Raw genomic sequence first — 25,138 nt, 5'->3', positions numbered from 1 at the left:
AATGGTTGCAGTAGCTACAGTTTTACCATCGAACTATATAATTTATTTATGAAAGCATGACTACAATATCTACTACGCGGTCGATCTAATGACTTATATAAATGTTGTTTTTTGTCCTCAGTCAGGTTTGTAGTTAGATGCGATAAAAGATGAGATGCAATTTGTGAAATATGATAGTGTTTGGAAGCCTGTTGAATTGGCTGAAGGTCACAAGCCCATCCGCTGCAAATGGGTGTATAAGATTAAAAGAAATTCCAAAGAAAATATTGAGATGTTTAAACTCAAACTAATAGTGAAACATTTCATTTAAAAAGAAGCTTAGTCTTTTCTAAAGACTATTTCAAAGTGAATATAGTATTAGTAGCTCATTTTTTTATGTGGAGTTACATTAGATGAATATTAAAACTCTTTTTTTCAATAGATACTTGATCAAGAAGTTTGTATCATATAACGCGAAGATTTTGCAATAAATGAGTCAGGTAAGCTTATGTGCAAATTGAAAAGCCTTATTTATAGTCTTAAGCAAGTCTACAGACAATGGTGCTTGAAGTTTCATAATTTTGTTACTTCGTTCGGTTTTGTTAAGAATAAAGTAGATCGGTGTATATATTGTAAGATTAGTAGGAGAAAATTTAGTTTTCTCACATTCTATGTAAATGATATATTGCTTGCAAATAGTGACATTAGATTACTACACAAGATAAAACAGATATTGTTAAGAAATTTTGACTTGAAAGACTTTAATGAGGTATCTTTTATCCTTAGCATTGAGATTCATAGGAAATATTCTCGTCGTACGTCAGATTTTTCTTAGATTATATATGTTCATTGCATTTCAAAAAGATTCAACAAATCGGGAGTTGCTTCTGTCGTTAGGGCTGATGGATTGAATCTCTGGCATTGTCTTGATTCAAATTTTGGGAAAACCCAAATGAATGATATATTTTATGCTAGTGCACTTAGAAGTGTCTTGTATGCTCAAATTTGCACTAAACTGGATATTCCTTTTGCGACAAGACTTCTAAGCAGATATCAGTCAAGTTAGGACATGATAACTAAATTACTACCAATAAGGTTTTGAGATACTGAAATGAACAAGAAAACTATATGTTGACAAATATGTTTAGGACCTAGAGCTAGTAAGGTATTCGAATGCAGATTTTACTAGCTGTAAAGATGACAAGAAACATAATATATCTTTAAATTAACAAAAGGTGCAGAATTATGACAAAGCGATAAACATAAATCTATGTTATCCTCAACCATATAAACGGAGTTTGTAGCATGCTTTTTAGCTATTACTCAGGATATTTGACTTCGGAACCTTATTATGGAGTTGACTATAGTTGATTTTATAAATAGACTCATACAGTTGTATCGAGACAATAACTCTTCAATATTGTTTATCAACAATAGTAAATGTTTCAAGGGGTCTAGATATGTGGCAGTCAAGTTTGTGACCATAAAGAAACGATACAAAATGATACAAAATGATGATACTACAGTAGAGCATATTTTCATAGATGATGTGGTTGTAAACCCACTAATTAAAGACTTTTGCTTATATACTTGAATGACATGTCATGAACATGGGCTAAGAAATATCATCGAATGTTGTTGTTTAGTGGGAACTATTTTGATTTTACTATAATAAAGCTTATATATGTATTACACATTCAAAAATGTTTCTGAATGTGTGATCACCATATTGAGTTGATTATATGTAATGAAAATCTCAAGGTAATTGGATTCGAATAAGATTTTGGGATCCATCTATATTGATTGACTGCTTCCATTATGTTGTTGCTAGCAAATACCACTATTTTTGGTTTTTTGGATCTTCCAAATCATTCCCATGTTTTATTAAGATTTGTAATATGAATACATTTATGCTTGGTAAAAATATAAGGAATCGGATTTGAACCGGTGACACGATGATTTTCAGTCCTTTGCTCTATCAAAAAAAACGACGCCGTTTCGTACGTGTAAATAATAGTATATAAATTAATTAAATTAGATTTAAAATATTCAAAAATTTTAAAAAATAAGAAAAATTTAAAAAAATTTTAAAAATTAAGAAAAATTTAAAAAATTAAGAAAAATTTTTAAAATGTTAAAATTTTAAAATTTTAAAAAATAAGAAAAATTTAAAAAATTTTAAAAATTTTAAAAATTTTAAAAATTTTAAAAAATTTTAAAAATTTTAAAAAATTTTAAAAATTTAAAAATTTTAAAAATTAAGAAAATTTTAAAAAAATTTAAAAAATTAAGAAAATTTAATTTTTTTTAAATTAAGAAAATTTTTTTTTTTTTTAATTTAAGAAAATTTTAAAATTTTTAAAATTTTTAAAATTTTTTAAAAAAATTAAAATTAAAAAAAAATTATAAAAAAGTGGGGAGTGGGAGGCTATCTTAAGCCCGCCATTGACCCCCTTTTTTTAATTTTTTGAAATTTTTTTAAATTTTCTTATTATTATTTTTTAAATTTTTAAAATTAAAATTTTTAAATTTTATTATTTTCTTAAATTTTTTTAATTTTTTAAAAAAATTTTAAAATTTTTAAATTTTTTAAATTTTTAAAATTAAAATTTTTAAAATTTTCTTTTTTAAAATTTTTTAAAATTTTTAAAATTAAAATTTTTAAAATTTTCTTATTTTTAAAATTTTTAATTTTTAAAATTAAAATTTTTAAAATTTTTAAAATTAAAATTTTTAAAATTTTCTTATTTTTAAAATTTTTTAATTTTTTAAAATTAAAATTTTTAAAATTTTCTTATTTTTTAAAATTTTTAATTTTTTAAAATTTTCTTTTTTTAAAAAAAGTTTTAAAATTTTTAAAATTAAAACTTTAAAAAGGAATGATCCCTCAAGCTCAGCAAGGGTCGCCGGAGGTGGCACTTAAGTGCCTTGAAAGGAGAAGGAAGGTTGAAATGCCAATAGGAATCTAGTATTGAATTCACTCTATGCTATCTTAAGATTGATTTAGTATTCCTTATTTTTTGGAATGATCCCTCAAGCTCAGGCCAATGTCAAAGTATTGAATTCACTCTATGCGATAGTATTCATTTTGGAAACGTCCAATGTCAAAGTCACTGAATGGGTAAGTTGCAAATCAATGTGAACACAAGTGGTGCATGGTTGTCATCAGCTCGTGCCTTAAGCTGTTGGGTTAAGTCCCGCAATGAGCGCAACCCTTGTGTTTAGTTGCCACCGTTGAGTTTGAAACCCTGATTTATTCCACAAGTGAGGTCTCTAGTTCAAGTCCAGGATGGCCTAGCTGCGCCGAGGAAAAGAAAATAATAGAAGAAGCATCTAAATCCAAAAATTCCAAACCTAATCTTTTTTAACAAGTGCGTATAGTCTTTTTGTGTTTACGAGCCAAAGTTTTAACACAAGGTCAAAGTATATATTTTACTCAATATAAACTCTCTTTTTTTATAGAGAATATAGATCGTAGATATTTGTAATCAATCATTTCTCACTTGATGAGTATTTCATTGCTACAAATATGGATTATTGAAAAGAATAAGACATGTATTTGGATATTTCCCTTCAACTATACAATTTAGATAGGCATCATATTAAATTATATAAAAAATTCTTCAATTTACTACTTTGCATTATTTTTAGGAAATTTTTCAAATAAGGACTCAAAGTTGAGCTATTTTTTCAAATAAGGATCCAAAGTGAACATCATTTCAAATAAGGACTCGAAGTGGTTAGATTTGTCTTAAATAAGGACCTCAGCTCGCTGGCTGGCCAAATGTTCTCCGGTCGGCAAGGAAGTGACATTTCCGGCAACTAGAATGGGGACATTTTTGTCCAAAAAATTACAATTCCTAAAAATTATTTTATATATATAAAAACAAGACTTCATTCCTAAGAACGAACATCATTCTTTTTCCTCCCCAGCTTCTTCGTTTTCCCAGAATTTGAGCACAAGCTCTCCACCCTCAAGTCCCATGCCGCCCAGCAATTTTGACGGACGAATTGCCGCCTTGGTCCGCCATATTGTTGCTGCAACTCTTCCTCAGAAGCCTCGTGCCTTCTCGTCCTCATCCCATTCACTTCCTCAGGAGCCCTGCGCCTTCACCTTCCTCATTTCGTGTCGAGCGATCAATTAAGTGTAAGTCAATTTCTTTACTTAGAACTTATCTAATATTTGTTTCTCAAGAATTTTAGCGTGGTACTGTTGCCGGGGAGAGCTAAGCGCAACTTTATGCCTTTATTTCATTCTTCAATCAAATGCATGTGATGTGTTCGAGGAAATGGCTCCAGGCATGATCGAAAAATGATCCATGAAATTCTCAGATCTGAAAACGTTTCGACACAAATTGCTCATTTTAATTGATTTGTTAAGAACTTAGATCCAATTCTAGTCATATTTCATTGTATTCCAATCAGTATGTCAATTTTTTCTGGTGTTTTTGTTCAATGTTTTGCATATGCTCTTGTGACTTTTGGGCCCAATGATGTGAAGTTAGAGCATGGAGGGAGGAGCTAATGTTTGCGAGAGACGACGGCAGATGGCGCGCCCCCACCACCTCGATTTATTTTGAACTTTTCATGGGTGACACTTGTCGCCTAGCCAATATTTTCTCATATTTTCTCCTATTTTCTCATTCGGCTACATGTTTTTTTTTTTTTTTTTTTTCCAGCTATATGGTTTATTCATTCTATACTTTCCTTTGTAACAACTCACCTCCTCACCTTCCTGAAAATCATGGCTGGCCTATTGCTGTCGACCAACATGGAGGTCAAGATGATCGTGTGGGCGAAAATAGAACGTGGCTGCAATCGATCATTGTAATGTTACTCACGATTACTCTTGTGGTAGTGGCAATCTGGACGGAGCTAAATCCACCACAAACATTGACCGAGTCTCCTATTGCAAATAATTTTTTTCTCAGTTGTAATAGCATAACTTTAGTGGCGTCTTTAAGTGTGACAATAATTATGAGTCGTGGCCTTCAACTAAAATGGTGGCTATTCACCGATTTGGCACTCCTGCTGATGTGTATCGCCCTCATTCTAGCAACATGGTTGATTACATCGATATGTCAACCTCCAATCATTGTCAATCACGAGAACATGGCCATTAGCCTTCAACTCCAGGTATTACCACATTTTGAACATTAACCTACAAATATGACGTATCAATGAGATGAAGATGCAAAAAGAAACTGTCATGTCCCTAGAGAATCCATAAGCATGATATTGACCCCGGCCATTTCCTCACCAGTGAATTCCATGGAGATGTCCTATTTTCTCTAGGGAGATGACTGTTTCTTTTTGCATCTTCGTCTTCGTGGAATTCATTGGTGAGGAAATGGCCGAGGTCAATGTCATGCTTATGGATTGTCTAGAGACATGACTGTTTCTTTTTGCATCTTCATCTTGGGATTACATTGGTCGGTACGTCATGTTTGTAGGTTAATGTTCAAAATATGATAATGGCTGGAGTTGAAGGCTGATGGCCATGTTCAAGTGATTGGCAATGATTGGAGATTGACGTACTGACGTAATCAACCATGTTGCTAGAATGACGATGATTCACGTTAGTAGGATTGCCAAATCGATGAATAGCCGCCATTTTAGCTGAAGGCCGCAACTCATAATTAATGATGCATGCTATGAGAAAAAATTTCTTTGCAATAGGACACTCGCCCAATATTTGTCAGCTCCGTCCAAATCGCTACTACTTCGAGCATAACCGCGAGTAACATTACAGTGATCGATTGCAACCACGTCCTATTTTCGCCACACGATTATCTTGAACTCCATATTCATCTGTAGCGGTAGGCCGAGCCATGATTTCAAGAAGGCAAGGAGTTGAGCTGTTACAGAGGAAAGTGTAAAATGAATAAAACATATAGCTGGAAAAAAAAATGTAACTTCCAACATGGAAGGGGGGGTGAGGGATTCAAATCCCCACCTTCTTAAGGGGGGATGGGGTGGGGACGCGTGAGTTTCAAGAGTGGGTTTCGACTAACGCCGCAAAGAGGCGGGGACAAAAGTCTAAGAGTGGGTGTAGAGTAGGAATAGAGTAGGACTGACAAAAAAAAATGTAACCGAAGGAGAAAATAGGAGAAAATATTGGTATGTGGCCCACAAAAAGTTCAAAAAGAATTGAGGTGGTGGGGGCGCACCAAAGTCTTCTCCTACCAACATTACTCTTCCTCTCTACTCTGACTTCACACGGCCGGGCCCAAAAGTCTCAAGAAATAGGCAAAACATAGAACAAAAACACCAGAAAAAAATTGATATACCGATTTGAATACAATGAAATATGATTAGAATTGTATCAAAGTACTTAACAAATAAATTGAAAACAAGCAATTTATGTCAACACGTTTTCGGATTTGAGAATTTCATGTATCATTTTTCAGTCATGCCTCCAAGGCATATCCTCGGATGCATCACATGCATTTGATTGAGAAACAAATATTAGATAAGTTCCAAGCGAAGAAATTGACTTACACTTAATCGATCACACGACACGAGACAAGAAAGGTGAAGGCATGGGGCTCCTGAGGAAGTGAACATGATGAGGACAAGAAGGCATGGGGTAGCAACAGCGTGGCGACCAAGGCGGAAATTCATAAGTCGAAATTGCTAGGGGCACGGGATTTGAGGCTGGAGAGCTTGCACTCAAATTATGGGAAAACGAAGTAGCTAGAAGGAAAAAGAATGTTGTTAGTTCTTAGGAATGGAGCCTTGTTTTTTGTTTTTTGTGTTTTTTTTTTTTAAGCTTTTAGGAATTTTAATTTTTTGGAGAAAAATGTCCCCATTCCAGTTGCTTCAAACGTCACTTGGTCGTCGGCCAGAGAACATTTGACCGGCCGATGAATTGAGGTCCTTATTTAAGACCAATCTACCCATTTTAGATTTTTATTGAAACAACGTTCACTTCGGGTTCTTATTTGATAAAATAGCTCCACTTTGAGTCCTTATTTAAAATTTTCCCTCGAAACTTCAGCTCAATGACTTTCAATTTATTCAACATAATCCCTCAATTATTAGTAATATTCAATATAATCATTTCTTTTGCATATTGTGACTAGAATCTAAAATCTATCAAATCTTTTCACAATGAGCAATCAAGAACACCGTTAGACCAGGCATTGGGCCCATTTGGTTCGGCTTCGAGGAAATGCAGAATGCAAATATCTTTGAGATAAAGAGTTTTCGAAAATGTTAGATCATTTGGTAAATTATAGCATTGAAATGCAACTTAGCATAAACACCGTTTGGCAAAATTCACATTTGTAATTAGCTTTTGTTATTTTTTTTTTTTTTTAAAGTCTGAAATCATATTCCGGCGGCTGGCCACCGCCAGACGGCTTGATCTGGCCGTCGCCGAACCGCCAGATCTAGTCGTTGAACGGCCTGATCTAGCCTCGCCCGGTCGCCTAGCTTGCGTGAGACCAAGCGACGCCGACTGAGGTCGCTCGACCTCAGGCCAACTCGCCTGAGGTTGTGCGACCTTAGGTGAGGCTTCCCGGCGGCCAAATCTGGCCGCTCGCGGTTGAGTGCTGCCCATCGCAAAAAGAAGATGAACGGCGAAGAAGAAGGCGAACGGCGGAGGAGACGATGAACAGTGACTTGGTGAACAGTAAAATCGCATCTTTGAAATGCTCAATGCTCAAAGCAACCCTACTCTAGCATTAGGCTTTCAACCTTGGGGATGCTGGCATTGGACAAAGGAGCATTCAAAAACACATACCAAAAGCCCCTTGGGAATGCCCAACCAAACACCCCAATTATCCTTTTTCACAAGTGAACCCATTTCATGATAACTGTTTCTTAAGAGCTGATATCATCAACCTAGAGTTTCCCTACAGTGTTCAAATATTTATGAAATGATTTTTCGCGTAGAAATGCTGATTTCTCGTTTGTAGTTTTGGTTGAGTCATACCCAACATTTTACGCAAACTTTGGTTGTTCGCAACACATAATAGGCGACGATTATGAACATGCTAAATTGGATAGCGAAATTCTATTGCCAAAACCCAACTCCTCTGTCAGAAATTACAAGAACGCAAACCCAAACCTTAAAAACAAAACTTGCCTTGAGAAGATTGCTCGTGAATGTTTTTCTCTATGAAACCGGCTTCTACACAAAATGGTTCTCCGTGGAGGCTGTTGCGCTGATAGATTCAGGCTCGCCGTGCTTCTGTTGCTGGGGAGAGAGATTATATTGTCCGTCCTGTTGCTGGGAGAGAGATTATATTGTCCGTCGATCAAATGGATGTGAACGGAACCGCTCAACGATCATGGCACCAACCTCCCTATGATATACACGATACGCACCCTTCACCCTCTCCGCAGTACGAAAAATGGGTGGACACATGGAAAAGACAGCAGCAAGAATCAGGCTCCGGCTCCATTGCTCAAATGCAAGGTCATTTTGATGTTCATCGCCGCTAGCTCAGCAGCCAAGTATCTGAAAACATAAGGCATTGCAACGGTTTCCATCCCTCTGCTCGTCTGGCACGCGTGGCAGGTGACCTTTTTAGGAGCCCTAATAGGTGGGAGCCCTCCAATCTCCCGGCCCGGACGCCTTTGAGGCTGGACAAACTGCGTAGTGAGGATGCTCCCGCAAAGGGAGCATACATCAGCAATATGGTAATCAGAACACGTGTGTAGCCTATCGTGCAATAAATACGCCGCCCCGTGTGCAACCATGGAATCTCGTTCCATCTCCCCAAATCGGATGCCTCCACCTCGTTTTCTTCCTTTGATGGGCTGGCGTGTGACCTGGTCTACTGTTCCAGTGGAGCGAACCTGCAAATTATTAAGAGTACAAATCCCTTTCGTTTAGCCCCAAAAAGGAAAAAAAAAAGAAACATTAGTAGTAATCCTTGCTATCACAGTTATGCATGGATATGATGGCAGCCCTAGATGACAAATATGACAATGGGAATAAAATGCCAATTTAGTAACTCTTTCAAACAGATTTGTGCTCCCATATAAGCACACCTATGGATCAAGAGTTGCATTTTCATGGATCTGAAGTACAAAGCTTTGGTACTCAGTGCACACTAGTTTATGTCATGGTCAACAACAACACCACCATTATCTTAACATATCAAAAAGGCAGTGGTACAGATTGGTAATGCCTTGCACGTTTAAAATCATAGATTTCACGTGCGTAGGCTAATACAGAATTGAATAACTTATTCTGTAACACACCTTTGTGATCCCCCGCCCCCCTCTCTCCCTCTCTTCCCTCCGGAAACCCTACTCTCCTCCAAAATATAAAAAGGGAAAGGAAAAGAAAGGCTTTGGGCGGAAATTGACAGGTTTTCATCTCAGCTCATCCTTCAATAAAGTAATGGTGTCATGAAATCACCCATGTGCATGGAGGGAACAGAAAGAGACACTTGCCTGAAACTTGTCCGAGACCATGTGCCTTAGTCGTTGATAATACACAGGCCCAATAAAGATCTCACATGTGAGTTCTGTTCCATAGACACCACTGTACAGCACTTCCACCCCATGGTAATTGAACCCTTTCTTCCTTAACTTGGCCCCAATTTGATCCACAAGCAATTCAGACTCAGATTTCTCTTCCCCGTTAGCTTTTTTAGTGGAGCTAGCGAATGGAGTTGCATCGACAAATTCACCATCTAAGCTGCCCACCTGCAAGGCAAATTACTGAATTCTCTAAGTTCTACATGGATATTTATGTATATCTCAAACCTCACCTATACTAAGCAATAAAATATAGCAACACAGCGACAACTTCAGTTCAACCAAGTTTTGTATTCATAATAAAGTCCAACTAAGCTATTCTACTGTTAGAGGTACCTTAGCAGCAATGGACTCCAGAAGCATAGCAATTGTCATCCTGGAAGGAAATGCATGGGGATTAATTATCAAGTCTGGACGCATTCCTGTTATTCCTGAAAAAGGCATATCTACATCTGGCCACAACTGTGAGCAAACACCTTTCTGCCCATGCCTACTGCTAAATTTGTCACCAATTACAGGATTCCTTGGATGCCGAAAACGTATATTTGCCTGCTCAAAAGGGAATAATAAGAAAAGGTCCATCCCATGCTCCACATGCGAAAGTTTGTTGAGGAAAAGGAAAAAGGGGAGAAAGAAAGATAACATGCGATTAGTTTTTATGTTGCATTGCAAAAGCATTATCAGTGGATGCAGCTAAATCTACAGATGACAATGCACAAAGAACCTTCAAAAGGACTAGCTATTTCACAACAAGCCTATTCACTGACATACACCATATGCGTGTGAAATTCTACACTGCAAAAAGACCAATTCAACTCCAAATATTAAATGGGATTAAATAAGCATTTTAAAATCCAAGTAGGCGTGACTATCCACGAAATACCAACATAAACATGAGAGCCCGAAACAATAGAAAACATTTAAAACTCCTGGACGCCCTATCTCTAATTGAAATGTAAGGTACACTACTCAGTACTCAGTCAGCCATCTTTCAGAATATAATACAATATTACATTAAAAGTCCTCTTTTTCCTTTGTTTAATGTGAAGTCCTTTTTCTTTATCTCAAATGACCTGTAATGTTTAAAACAATACATATTCTCCAATTCTACCCCCAATTTTGCGTCAAGTCAGATCCTGCCACAGACCAAAGTATAACCAGAACTGGTGTGTCTGTTTTGACTTTTGGGGAGTTAATGGTCATAACTCCTCCAAGTCAGTCAGCAAGCAAAAGACACAGTTATGAGTATTCAGGTAGGTAGAGAGATTATGCACACTGCTACACCAAGATAACTACACATGGCAGTTATAGTAAGAACCACTGATTTCCCCAGATAGGGCTCTCTCTCCAGATAGAGACTGAATTCCCAGACCAACCAGGTTTGGCAAGAGAGACAAGGAAATTAACATTCGAATATCTTGGGCACCTCTCACGGGATCTCTGCCACTATCTAAAGCACCTTCCGAAAGATCAACTCCAAGAGAAAGTATGAGAGTTCATCAATTTAGCTGGCGAAAGAACATTATCTGTAGGAATTTGCTCCAGTACCCCATACATTATTATTATTTCAAGAAATTCTAATGCTGAAATTAGAAGAAATCAATGGGGAAGAAAAGACTCAAAAAAGTTCATCATGTTCACTGACCTTTTGAAGACCTTTCTTGGTTTTTGTATCGACAGCCACATAATCAACTATCGCAGATTCCGACCCCTTTCGTAGATGGTTTTTGGTAGTAGTTGTCACCTCATTATATACACTGCAATACGGCTCGTTTGGACGTATCATCTAAAAGAGAAATGTCAAGGAGTTTATCAATTTCTAAGAAAAAGGATTCAGTGGACGAAAAGAGTGATGACAGTATTATATAGATCGTTGACCTGACCAACATATGGAAGTCCATCAGAATCAATCCAAGGGTGAGCTGATTTATCAGTGTTACTTCTCCTAAACATCCTCTGTTCTCGATCAGATTTGCTACTTTGCTCAGATAAGTCAATGGTCTCTGTCTGTAGCAAAATTACAATCAGTTCAAACAACAACCCAGCCCATAAAGTTCTTCCCCCAACCCCCCCCAAAAAAAAAAAAAAAGGGCACAAATCCAGTTCAGGAGGTTGTATCAAATTGCATGCATAAACAAACAAACCCATATCCTATGCATAAATTCCATAAGTGCAGGCTCTGCTGCTTACAGTTTATGGATTTAGCAAATGTCTCAAACAAGACCACCATCCACAAAAAGGAAGAAACCAATTCATGAGATCAGAACTACCATATACAGAAGTAGAGAAAAGACCAAAACCCAGCATGTTTATAAGACCATATCCAGCTAGCACCAGCAAAAGTAAAACACTTTAAAAGGCTTTGAAATATTTTAAAATAACCAAGTGCTTTATCAACTTTACTTTAAACATAAGTAATTACGTGCAATCCTACCAATAACCTGATATTAAAGATGGAAAGGGCATCCAAGAACTGTTTATGTTACCAGATTATGGGTGACCATGTCTTACATGTTACTCTACCATGACTTCAAATTCGCTAGGATGGGAACAAATGCAATGGCAATGGTTATCAAAGGTTTGATATTGCTCTTTTACAGGAAACCATGGAATTGCTTTTGACGTCTTCTAAATGTTGTGAAAGAGCAGTACAGCATTTCAGGGGATTGAGTCAGTTGATGCCGGTGGCAAGCTAACAACTTAGTCAACTTTTAGATGAGTTTACTCTTTGGATTTTTAGCATCAACGGTTGACACAAATCGAGAAATTTTTGCTTAATTTGATAGACATGTTGATGAGCTTTTGTAGACGTGTTTCCTTCACAGGTCATACCAACAAAAAACTTGCCCACTTTCACTTGCTAGACATATGGGAAAGGTTAAATGTAGCCACTCCACATGGAAAAGCTAAGCTCATAAAGAAAAGAGTACTTGACAAGTGTTACACAGGGTAATACATGTGCTCACTTGCTAAAGAGCCAGGAAGTAGGAAAAGCAATCGCAGGAGTTTGCTCTTTTAAAAATGGCTTAAGCAGAAAGAGAAGTACCTGGTATATTTGTCCATGGAACATTCCACGTTCTACAGATGACTTATTCAGAATCATAGCATCCTCCATATCATACCTAATAGCATCATATGGTTGATATTCAAGGACAAAAAATAAAGTAGCAAATATATCCATCACCTTGAATTTTAGAGTTAGTTCCAAGTATTACCCTGAATAAGCCAGCACAGCAACAATTGCATTTGTCCCGGTTGGAAACTCGTCTATGCAATACTTTGTGTATGCACCTGTTCTTACTATGGGAGTTTGAGGAGTCTGCAAAGCCCCCATGGTACTGGTTCAGAGAAACAATACTAAGAGAAATAACACCAGCAGCACCCACAGATGCAAACTAAAAATTCATTGATTGATTATAACAACAACAAAGCGCCGACTTCCGGATCAGACTTGAACAAGTTCATGCACTCAATAAGTTCCAAAAGGCAATGCCCGTTGGTCATGGATGCCAATTAACAACTCAGCATGCATAAATTCCGAACAGATGAGCCATTTACCAAGTTAATTACAAACAACCATTGCAAAAATTTGAATAATTAGATATATACCTGAAGATGATACAGTTTTTGGTCCGCACGGAAGTGAATGGCTTGTGAAGAGAAAGCCATTGTTTGTTTCGCCATCTGAAATTACAATCAACAAAGACAACAATAGAATATTAGCCAGATTTACTTAAGAATCCCACTGACCATCTTCGAGCCTCGAGAGAATTATAAGAAACTTCTGATAATAAGTGAAGAAAAATGATGAAAACCTGACACTGGTACATGTTTCGTGGGCTCTGATTATGATCTGACCATGGTGTGAGGTTAGCAACCACACTGAGCATTCCAGTTGGATGGATCTCTTCATGAGTTGCAGGAAATTCATTTCTTCTTCCCCCATCTCCACCATCAGGGCATCTAATTTCCATAAACACCTGAAAATTGCATAAACTGTTTAAATACCACCACCTAAGAATATCCAGCAAAAAAACTCATCCTGAAATAACCTGCTCAAATGGACCAATGAGTTCAATGTTTTGGCTTCCATCTACGGGTGCAGATATATTTCTAACTGGGCGCGCAAATCTTGAAGGGTTTGTAAATAGATAAAGGCCAGGATATGCCCCACCAAAGCTCAAAGGAACATATCCCACCTCCAGATCATCGGGAATCTGCAATTGGATGTACCACAATGAGAACAAATAAAAAATTGAAGTGGTGATTGGGGCAGTTGGAAACTACAAAAGCAGAAGGATTTGATGAAACACGGACCCCTGAAGTAGTTGACAGCTTTAATCTACGCAAATAAGAAACAGCCTTTTCAACTTCAGCAGAGGGAATAGAACCCACAACACGCCCATCTAGAAGGACCGAGAGAACATCAGGAGGGCCAGCTTGGACGATTTTGGGGAGTGAAGGTGTCATTCCAATTCCAATCAGAACATTTAGAATTGAAGTTCTTATCTTGACAAAATCTCGAAAGTTTCCTTTTGAATCAAAAAAGGATGTGATCCCTGAAAAAGAAGAAAATATACATCTCTGATGCTTGTTGCCATCATATGATAAATAAATTAGTCAAAGAAAAAAGCTACAGAAATATATGGAATGTCAGGGACCCTTTATATGCTAGTTGGAAGCATACAAAAGCACTTCTTTTGTTTTAAAAGCCAAAAAAAAGTGTTGGCTCTCAGCAACTTATATTTTCTTTTTTAAATTTGACAAGTAAGATGGGGAAGGAGGAAGAATAAAATAAAACCCAAGACGTCTTGGAAATTGGTCCCTGGTGATGACTATGGTTGCTAAAGGCAGTCATTTTAAAAACTTGTTATTGTCAATCTGTTAAGAAGACCAAATATTATTAACTTGTTCTGAAAATACTCTTCCAGACACTATAACAGTTTCCAAAACACAATGGCCAGAAAATTTTGTCATAAGATATGATAAAATTCAAACTGTCTCATGGAATAAGAGAATTCTTGATAGCAATCTGAAAAGATATGTTAACTTACTACAGGTGCAAGTCATATGATTCAGCAAACCACAAGGTTCCCCATCTGGAGTGTGTACAGGGCAAAGAAAACCCCAAGATCTGCAAAATGCAAAAAGACGAAGAGGGGGAAAAAGGAGAAAGGGCAAGGCAAGAGCAATCAGAATTGGGAAGAAGCGCACAAAGTTAAGACACGTTCAAACTGATTACCAAACAACACATACTCAGGTAACAATTTTCGAACACTCGTTGTCCGCAACCCTGCAAAGGATGCACCCCTATGTACAGCCCGAAAATGTGAGAGAAAACGCAGGAAGTTTAGCCTCTCCGCTTGAACTGTATAGCCTGCCCTCTATTAAAGCAGATCCAGGATACAAGCATTAGTCAAGCTTGACTAGAACATAACTAAAACCTCAAAAAAAGATTAGACAAGATTAAATAAATTAACGTTGGAAATAAAGTGATAAGGTTAGTAACAAGATGCCACTCAAGGAGAAATCCTTCAGTTATTTCTTACCTATTTTCACATTTTATAACCTTAAAATGATAACATATTGCCACATGTTAGAATTTCTGCAGAAGGTAATCACCTTCACAATTCTCAGACTGGTAAAAAGGCACAGACAGCTCTACATGAAAGCTAGAAAAATATGTAAACATCTTGAAAGACATTAGTTTTTAAGGACTAAAAAGGAAGTGAAAATTAATCCCCCAAGTACAGAAAAAGGAAATGTATGTTAGTTGGATGCATTTGTGAGATGTCAGGATAGTCTCTTACATCAGATGATTAGTGTAAACATATATGCTTATTTGGCCTAGAACTCATTACTTGAGCTTTTGATAGAATCAAAATCAACTAAGTATGTTGACAGGGTTGGTTTTGGGCACTCTCTAGTGTTGCCAACAAAGTGCTGAGTTAAAAATGATATCAAAGCCAGTAGTTTGACTAAACAGTCCCCAGCACTTATCATCATTTGAAGAAACCTAAGCAAGAGTCTCATGAATCCTCACAGTTCCTTTCCAGAGGAAGAGAAATTTAAGCAAGACATGCACTGCAATGTGCAACAGATTCCTAGATTTGGTGTGCAGTCACGAAGCCTGTGTTGGATTATAGTTGAAGGCAATTTCCTTGATTGGTATAGCAGCCCCTAGCAATGGCTGGAAGATTCAGGTAGGTTGCCAAGCGCAGAAACAAAAGAAGAAAAATCATTGTCAAGTAGAAGTAATAATAGCTGGCTTTTGAGAAGGAAAGGTTTATTGCTTAATTCCCTCCCCCTTTACAAATATGGTATATATGTTCTTGGGATAAAAAAATGCTTTAGTGTGTGCTAGAGTGTGGTCCTTTCAGGTATTAAGAGTGGAACGGAAAACATTTTCCAAAATAAATATATTCTTTCTTTAATGATGAGGTCACCAGCTTTACTTCTGGAAACCTAAGAAGAATGAAGTCTATCAAATCTAATAGGTTAGGAGGCACAAGCTGAAGCAGCCCCCTATCATGTTTTTCCTGCTTAACATATTGAATTGGATGCACTTCCTTCTCACACCTTCTTCACTTCGGCTCGCTTCCAACTGGTTTGCTTGCCCAAGTACAAAGGGTATGGTACCCTCATGGTAAGGGTTGATCTATTTTCAAATCATGGGGGTCTTCATGCCAAAGCTTACTTCCCTTTCTGAATAAACGTTTAGATAGAACTTGGGAGTAAGCTTTCCTATTTCTAATCCACCTTAGTGAACCTATTATGCTTCTAGTGTATTCACGGGATTTATCATAGAACACTAGAAGCAGTAGCACCCTTCCTTAAAAACAACAAGAAACATGCAATAAGTTCTCACTCTAGTTGAAAGACAACTATACAGAAAAACACCACGAAATTACTGCTGTTCCATCTCAACCAACAGTAAGAAGCACAAAATTATGAATGCAAAGACATCCATTTAAAGAGCAGAAAGAAGTTGCAAGTCTCATGTAGCTTGCAATTGATTCAAGTCCATACCAAGATACAAGTCTAAAAAGTGCTTCAACAACTACACCCCAAAGCTTGATAAGATGATACACTTCACCACCCTCAGTATCTTGCTTGCAGGAAATATCATAAAAGAGATAAGGCACTGACAAGAGAACTGTGAGTTCATTTGTATAAAAAGAATGCGGTGTAGTGCTAGAAGTTATACACACCTGCTGCAAATCCAGACCCGATTGTGTAACGAGCCTTCCAGTTTTTAACATATTTTCTATGGCTGAACCAATCTGTCTTCCGGGATTTTTGTCCATGACCTTCTTAACATGTGCCACTACATAATCACACGTCAAAAAAGCGCTAGTCAAGAACTCTGAAACAAACCAAAAGGTAGGACAAACGAGCCAGACATATCTTTAACATATTGGCAATAATTGGACACAAAATAACAGCATTTATGAACCAGACCGATCCCTCTCTTTCTCAGATACTGAAGCCAGAAAAAAACAACCAACACATGATTCCATCAGTCATCAGAATAATAACTCCAACCCAGTTGACTCGCAGGGGGAGGGGGCTACATCTGAGATAAGTTAAGTAACAACTGAAGGTAATCATCACTTTTTCAATAATTAGCACAATTAATAGCGCATGAACAGAATATTCCCTAGGAAAATTGGTTCATTCCAACAATAGTCAAGGGCCTTAGAAGAAACAAAAAGTGTGTGTGTGTGTGTGAGAGAGAGAGAGAGAAAGAGAGAGAGAGAGAGTGTACTATAACACTATAACATACAGCTAGAGAAATCAAAGTTTTTAGCTTTGTTCTTCAACTCGTCTTGAAGAAGCTTTTTTGCCTTTTGTAGCCAATCTTCTAGTTTGTCCTGGAGAAGTAACAAACAAGCAATGAAATATATTGAGCTTCAGCTGCATTGAGAAAGCACATTAAGTACCGAGATATTATTATCTGTTCAATCAGATATCCATAATGTTTCTATTTGCCTGTTTTAAGTCATCATTTTGCATCTATAAGGTAAAATGTGCAGAAATTAATTTCAACCATGCATTTTTGGTTCCTAAAGAATGTAGTCTAGAAACACTCCACAGTTAGCAAGACTTTAAGCGGATCAGGGGGCTGAATTGCAGATCAATAGTTCCACTACTAGAATGTTACAGAGCGCCTTGCTTTTGTTAAAAAAATAATAATAATAAATAAATAAATAAATAAATCTGTTGCTTTCTTGCTTGGCATACACGCTGAAGACCAAAAGGCCAAAATTTCAAAACCTACTAGCAGCAAGCTAACTAATCTTTTTTGTTCATGAAATAGCAAACACAACCTGGGTCACTGTAAAGTGGCACTGGGACCAAACCCTGAAAGCAGGGGACATCTTGGGCCAAAGACAGTCGGAACCCTTACCTGAGCTGAGAGTCCACAGGTCTACCCATGGTCAAAACCTATTGAAAGTGGGTTTTGACCAAGGTGATCTGCATTAATGACCAGGCTGATATTAAGCTGGCTTATGGCAGAAACCAGTATCCACAATCCCAGTTAATAAAAAGTTAAAATTAAGTAAAGCATAAGTACTTGTAATTTTGCATTTATCTAGTTCAAGTTTTAATTGTCCTTCAGTACTGTGTATAAGTAAGACAAGAAAAAAGAAAAGAAGATACAAAGCCTCTACCTTCAAATAAATTGTAATCAGGTGACCAGGCAGTAAAACTTCCTGATTTTGCAAAGAATCTGGGTTATCTGGACTTGAAGTCTGGTCAATAAGAGAAAAAAGCTTCTGCACCATAAAGCTGGATGAAGAATAAAGACAATCAGAAACATATTAAGAATAATGAAAAGTGGAGCTATTAGAGTGAAAATCATGTTGCCACTTAGTGAGGCAAGTTGGAAAGAAGCTAACATGAGAAGATTGAACTTGTCATAGTTGTTATTAAGGTGGACAAAAATGTAGTCCTGAAGAACAGCATTTGCAACCTGTGAAGGAAGAGAGAAATGAAGGTGGGAACTACGCCATTGAAGAGACAAATCAAAAACAATTTAATGAAGCCATGCATGTGATACGACTTACGGAGATAAAACTTTCGTTTTCTAGACCATCCATAACAGGTTGGAAATGCTCTCCTATATAGGGCAAAAACTTTGTTAGTCATACAACAGATACCTAAGCAAAAGGAACGGTGAAAAATGTCAAGAGTACCGATATGTTGCAGACATTGGCGTCGTGTAAAAAGAGTCAGATCTCGAAGTTCATCAAGTATAATCTTAGCCCTTTCACTCACAAGTTGATTACCCACAACACCCTTCCCTCTCCCATATTTCTCACTATAGCAACTTGTCAAACTAGAATAAATTTCATGATCATTGGTGTCAATAAGTGCCTGTTGATGAAAGTCAAGATCTCCATTAGCAACAACATGAAGAGAAGTACAGCAAAGATAGAGGAAAGGACAGACAAATAAATATAGCAGGCCAGCCAAGAGTGGAAGCAAAAGCATTAATTTGCATACACCTTCTCAAACTCTAAAGCATAAAAATGACCTCCACTACAGCATTGTACTACAGTCTCCAACCCTTGTTCCACAACCATCAAATAAGGTCGAGGTGAAATGGGTGAATAAAAACTTGATGGCAGAAGAAACCATTCCTGGCTCTGATCCAAGATTCAATGATTCATGAAACGGGAAATTTCCAGCAACAAGTGATCACAAGTTCATAGCAGATACAGCTATTCAAAAAGAATTTGAGGTGTCTAAATAAGATCTGTTATAAGTAATTGGCAGGATCTAGAAAGTAAACAGTAGGAACTGAGAAAAAGACAATAATAATCTTCCATCAAAATTCAAACAGAAGTTAAGGCATTGAACAAGATTTGCTCTAATTAAATGAAAGGCGATAAAGTAAACAGAAGGAAGTATATGAAAAATCCTTTCATGAAATTAGATAGATGAAGGAAGGAAGCAAGCTGAGCACCTGAGTGCCATCTAACTAAGAACCTAAAAGTGAAAGGCTATCAACTAAGCAGTAAGGTCCATACAAATGACCATACTTCTTCTTGCAGCAGGTAAGGAGGAAAAGCTTCTGACATCTGGAATGCAGAGGGATTGCACTCATTGGAATACCTACATACAAGAGATGCACACAACGATTGTACAACAGGTACCACTTTCTTCTTCAGATGCATCAAGATTGCAGAATTTCCAAAGAAGGTGCCAACACTCATAAACAAGATGAAAGATCTAGGACAAAGTTTGACAGGTCAATTCACCATTAAACAACATATGACATGATATTGCCACTGTATATATAAGTCAATTGAACTAGCAACAAAGAGACAAATTTCATGAACCAACAAAGAAGTAACAAAGCATCAGCTATCCATTTCCAACATCCCACAAACAACCAAGATAATAGAAAGGGAAAAAAAAACATTCTTATTGGAAGTTTAGAATTACAGCACCTTCAAAACAACGCCAACAGGAAGCAAATACTCTCTAGCCTGAATCCTGCAAAAAACCATTTAGAGCAAAAAGTTAAAATCCCATTTCAAGAGAAAAAGGTTTAATTCACCAGTTAAAGAATCAGAATAGCTTACCAAAATCCAAGTCTTGCGCTACCATTTTGAAGGTAATATAGTTTAACTGTCACAGAGGACTGGTCTTCTCTGACACACCTGAAAGGGGGTTAAATCAGAATTCAAACCACCACAATGACCTGGAAGTGTTAATCCTTGAAAGCTGCAGGGTCATAATAGTAGGCAGAATTTACAAACGCAAACCCACTTTCAACTACACGGATTTTGCTAATAATTAAACAAAAGACTTAATTTTCTCGAACCGCAGCTGGGCATAAATTCAACAGCCAAAAAAATTGCGCTAAGTAGTTATTCACACAATACTCCTCTAAAATCACTATTCCACGATAGTCCCAATCATATGGATATTCCTAGAATAGCTGCCATATTTGAGAGAGTGGCCATATAAAGTGGTAAGGTATTTGCTCACACCACAGTGGCCAATATAACAAACAAAGTTACAGCTTAAATCACCACATGAAAGATCACACTTGATCGATGGGACACGAGAACTGGGCCTTCTTACAACAGAAGAGTAGTCAGAACTGATGGCATCTTCAATTTCATAGGAATAACAATAAGAATCTTGACTTGCCAACACAAGTTAAAGGCATGATTTAAACAACACTTAATCGGCAAAATGGTTAATCATTGCCTAAAAACCTGTGAAGGCATTTAACAGCGATTCTCTGACACAATGGCCTTTTGCATTGATAGTTACCAATTAACATGCAATGCCGTGTTTTTTGAACCCCTCACTTTTAGGGTCAAACAGCAGAAAATTTGTACACAATTCCGTACAAATAGATGAACTACTTTAATGACTAAAAGCAACTTCATGCACAGAGTATAAAAATGAAACCTTATTACTACTGCTTTGTCAGTATATCCTTCACGTCGGTCACGAAATGAATTCCGCACCATGCTCATTGGCTGAAATATAGATTGGACTCAGATATTATCACAATAAAATAAACAGCTGAATGAAAATGAAAAGTATGTGTTTATAAATAGACAGCAAAGCTGATGGATACAACAAACTTTGCCCAAAAAAAAGATAAATGTTGAAAGCTTGCAGAGTTCCATTTGTTTCCAATCCCCTACCAAAGTATAGTTTGTAAGGAGCACTAGTGCAGATGAATAAAAATTGGCAAAGGAATGTGCTTACATAGTTCCGCTTAGGCAATATCAGAAGACGAACCACCCTCTCTAGCCCATTCAAGATGAAATAGCTTCAAAAGAATGAATCAGTCAAATTTTGATAGAATGACTAAACAAAGGCATCTCTACAGTATTTGCCGCTTTCAACAAGGACAATTTGTTATTTCAGTGTGTAATAAGTCCATACTTCAATAAGGAATCTAAATGTTTCCACTCGAGATGACCATGGAAAATCAAAAGGAAGACATTAGAGCAATGGCGGCACAACCACCGTACAAAACAACTAAAGAAATGTGCAAACAGTCGCCCTAGATAACAGCATTCACTTCATGTGCATGTGTGCTGGGGGGGGTTCATTTACAAAGAGACGCCTTTTCCAATAAGGCAAAAGAAGAGCTTGTCAACAAATGATAATTACTCTCCATTTTAAATAAAACAAAAGCCAATAGCATAAACTAATTAATCTCCATTTTCAATAAAGCAAAAGACAATAGCACATAATCTATCCAGTGGGTATGCAATGCTCCAAACTTATACAGCACCTACTCTATGCTCCATATCATTAGTTAAACATGCAGAAAGAAAATAACTTACCCACCCATCTCAGAAGATTCTTCTTTCCAAGAAACCAACTTTTGCGGATCAGCGCCATTCAAGTAGCAAAGCTTTGACTGCAGCAAAATTGAAGAATGAATCTTCAACCATTACATAACAACCATGGCAATATGGATCTTTCACAATCATCTCCAAATCAAGAATCACTTTGATTAACTCAAAGAAAGGCAGATTAATTCAATCACCATCTACCATTCCCGATCTTCTTCATCTCCATTAACACGTATATAGTCTGTTATTTTTTTAGTATGGAAAGGATGCACCTATTTATCCATAATCCAAAGCATTCTAACTACAATGGAAAATAATAGCAAAAATGTACAAACTAAAAAAAAGAATATCCAATATCCAAAAGACACAGCAACACGACAAGTGCAACCATTATCTCAACCAAATTGAGCAGTAGCATTCAAGATACTAGATTAAGAACAACACGTTGGCACAATAGCTATAAGACATATTTAAAGAGATTGCAGAGTCATTATCACATGGAATAGCATTCACCATATGCTGGTATATCCCAGATTACATTGCATAGTAAGGCAGATAAGTTGAAACATCACAAAAGCAGGGTGAAAGACCTGAAAATTAGGATATTTTCCCATGGTTGTTGGGTTTTCTCATCAGTGTCGTCTATGGAGCTTAGCATGAAGCAGGTTTAGCAAAATGCTGGTTCAACAAATTACAAGACAGAATTCTACAAGGAGAAAAATGCAGGAAAGCTGCCTCACAATTTAGAGAGGAGAAAATTATCAATCACTGATCCCAATATTAAGGACACCTATTGAAAGAATCTCGATTGAGCGAGAGAAGTAAGTGCAAGCCCAAATAAGCAAAAAAAGCCATTTCAGACTTTTTAATGATGCATTAGCTTTAATCATCTAGCTGTGAAACCTCCATTCACATAGATAGCAGATTCAGTGGTTCGACATGCTTTTAAGTAAGGCAGAATTGTATAAAGAAGGAAACTTAACTTTGGGAGATTTAATCTGTATGGTGAAGGAAACAAAGTGCTACTGGATGTGTAAAATCCCATCATTACGGCAGAAGGTGGCATAATTGCCACTTAGTTTATTATGTACGAAACCTCATTTTAGCAGAGCAGCACCAGGAAGAAAGCAAGAGAGGAAAGCCTTTTTGAAATCATGTTTCCTTTAGGGAACTATTGATGGCTTTGAAACATTGTTGGGAGTATCGAGAAAGGACTGCACTCAGTAAGGATAAGAAGAATCTTGATTGGACCAGGATGACAATCCGACGCAACAGAAAACCAAGAAAAGCCCCACTACTAACGAGAGACAAAAAAGGTTCACTCTGCAAAGGTCAATCGAAATATGCAAGGTAGACAGCTCGTGAACATAAAGGAAAAGACTTATAGTGGACCGACAGCCGAATAATGGTATCGGGAACGAAAGAAAGCTAACCTTTAACATTATTGGAAGATGCCCGAAATTAAATTTCTCGTGTACAGCAACCTTATCATCGTATTGAAAATAGAGGTGCACCACGAACTTCCCGGCGTAGGAAGTTTTAGCTTGCCTGCACTATTTAAAACGCGAAATGAAGAGGCGAAAGTCAGCCCGATTATCGGCACGAGAACAAAATCAAATCGAGCGGGACTCGAATCAACCGCAGCGATCTTACTTCGAATGGTAACAGAGCATCGTGACTCGTCTTCGAACTGCCCTCCTTTTGAGGCTGATATACCTCGGGTTTTGCAAACCAGAGTGATCAAATCGTCAAGGACGAAACTTGCATGCTTTGTCAACATAATCGACTTGGAAATTCGCACCGAGCGCGGAAGAGAACGCGGAGCTCAAACTAGAATATCAATTCCATGCAGCCAGAGCGATAATTCTAAACTAACAACGACAATGCACGGGAGAAAAAAGAAAGAAAGAAAGAAAAATGAGAACTTCCGATTTCTATTGCGATTTCGCAAGAACTGGTGCGGCAAAAAGGATATTCTTGAGCGTCTTGTCGGAGGAGGGATCGAAAATCTGGACGGGCTTGATCTTGTCGAGCATGGTCTCCAGACCGCGGTCGACGAGGTGGTCGAAGGACTCTATGTGGTGCCGGAACAGCTCCCGCAGCGCCCCGTAGTCGGCCGCATCGGCCTTCGTCGCTCCCATGCTCGCTTGCTCGCTCTGTCACTGTGCGTTCTGTCTGTGACGTTGGATTGTAGGGTTTATGGAAGGTTTTTGGCAGGAGGATGTCCGAAGCGCGTCGTTTTGCTGGATGGGCTTTTTGGGCCTCCTTCCTAGGATTGAGGCTGGGCCCGGACTGTTGTGTCGGGTCGGTTTGGGGTCCGAAATTGGTGGGCTAAAAAAAATATTGATGAATTCACGATGATATTTGCTAAATACAAAACGTGTCGTCCCTTTGTAAACCAAGAGATTGTAAATTGTAGACCATCGTTTATTCTTAGCCGAGCTCGTGTTTATTTCAATCGCTAATTCTACAAATATATTATATATCCGTAAATATCATTGTACCATATATATTTTTCCAGATAAATATATTATTGTTCATATTCCCCAGAGATTATAGGAAATAACTAGTACAAAATATTTCAATAGAAATGAGATCATAAAAAAAAAAAGATTTGAAAAATATACTTTTATTCCTTTTCTACTTTAATAATTTAGCTAACAAGTTCTTCTGTCGAGTTTTTTTTTTGTAAGCACTGTCCAATTCGGGAAAAGTGACGTGAGAATTATCATTGATTGATTCATGTTCCTTTGATCTCTTTTAAGTTATGTCTCTCTATATTATTGAATAAATGGAATTGCGTTTTAACGTCGGACTTTGACATGCACCGGTAAATTCTAATTGTTGGATAATTATGGAGCAAATTAAACAACTCTTTCCATTTTAAACTCCGGTCGAGAATATTTTAAAAATACCCATAGCCTGTATTTGAGGGATATCGATTTTACTTATTTTTTAAGTGTCGATATTGTGCGCATGAGCAACTCAGGCTCAGTGGTAATGTTTTTCAATGAAGAACAAACTTGCAACTAAAAGGTAAACTAAATCCTTCTTAAATCTCAATTCATTGAATCTTTGATGCATGTTTAAACTCTAATAAGCCGTCTTTTCTTGATAAGCTAGATCAATCATATTGTGCCGAGTTATGATATATTTGGTAACTATTTTGTTCTTAAGAGCAATTTTTAATCATAAATGATTATTTTTAATTATGCTCGAGAATAATTTTTAAGTATTTTAAGGTGTTTGATAACTATTCAAAATTTATATTATGATAATAGAATTGTGTTTGATCTGTTCTCAAAATTTATAATCAAAAT

General features: G+C 37.1%; 1 protein-coding gene across 3 annotated transcripts; it reads right to left on the bottom strand.

The window, feature by feature from the left end:
• Positions 1 to 7,968: 7,968 nt before the first annotated feature.
• On the bottom strand, positions 7,969 to 23,992 carry LOC104454525 (DNA-directed RNA polymerase I subunit 2). Of its 3 annotated transcripts, none has more exons than XM_010069408.3 (27): positions 23,794 to 23,992; positions 23,472 to 23,554; positions 23,252 to 23,371; positions 21,807 to 21,883; positions 21,220 to 21,283; positions 20,914 to 20,984; positions 20,073 to 20,150; positions 19,938 to 19,983; positions 18,678 to 18,858; positions 18,549 to 18,601; positions 18,381 to 18,454; positions 18,153 to 18,270; positions 17,264 to 17,351; positions 16,689 to 16,804; positions 14,734 to 14,861; positions 14,532 to 14,611; positions 13,795 to 14,036; positions 13,530 to 13,694; positions 13,293 to 13,457; positions 13,087 to 13,161; positions 12,693 to 12,796; positions 12,524 to 12,599; positions 11,356 to 11,484; positions 11,123 to 11,263; positions 9,814 to 10,026; positions 9,391 to 9,645; positions 7,969 to 8,787 (listed from the first exon to the last, which is right to left on the bottom strand). In XM_010069408.3, exons 1-27 carry the CDS (start codon positions 23,957 to 23,959, stop codon positions 8,374 to 8,376), a joined length of 3,522 nt encoding a protein of 1,173 aa, XP_010067710.1. In that variant the 5' UTR covers positions 23,960 to 23,992; the 3' UTR covers positions 7,969 to 8,373. The 3 variants fall into 3 exon arrangements, with proteins under 3 accessions (XP_010067710.1, XP_010067711.1, XP_010067712.1); XM_010069409.3 differs by having other exon boundaries at positions 23,252 to 23,366; positions 23,794 to 23,927; XM_010069410.3 differs by lacking the exons at positions 23,472 to 23,554; positions 23,794 to 23,992 and having other exon boundaries at positions 21,811 to 21,883; positions 23,252 to 23,269.
• Positions 23,993 to 25,138: the final 1,146 nt, after the last annotated feature.

This window comes from Eucalyptus grandis, chromosome 7, assembly GCF_016545825.1.
Source record: "Eucalyptus grandis isolate ANBG69807.140 chromosome 7, ASM1654582v1, whole genome shotgun sequence".
Lineage (NCBI taxonomy): Eukaryota > Viridiplantae > Streptophyta > Magnoliopsida > Myrtales > Myrtaceae > Eucalyptus > Eucalyptus grandis.
Note: the sequence above shows the minus strand (reverse complement) of the source record. Positions and strands in the feature narration are given on the sequence as shown.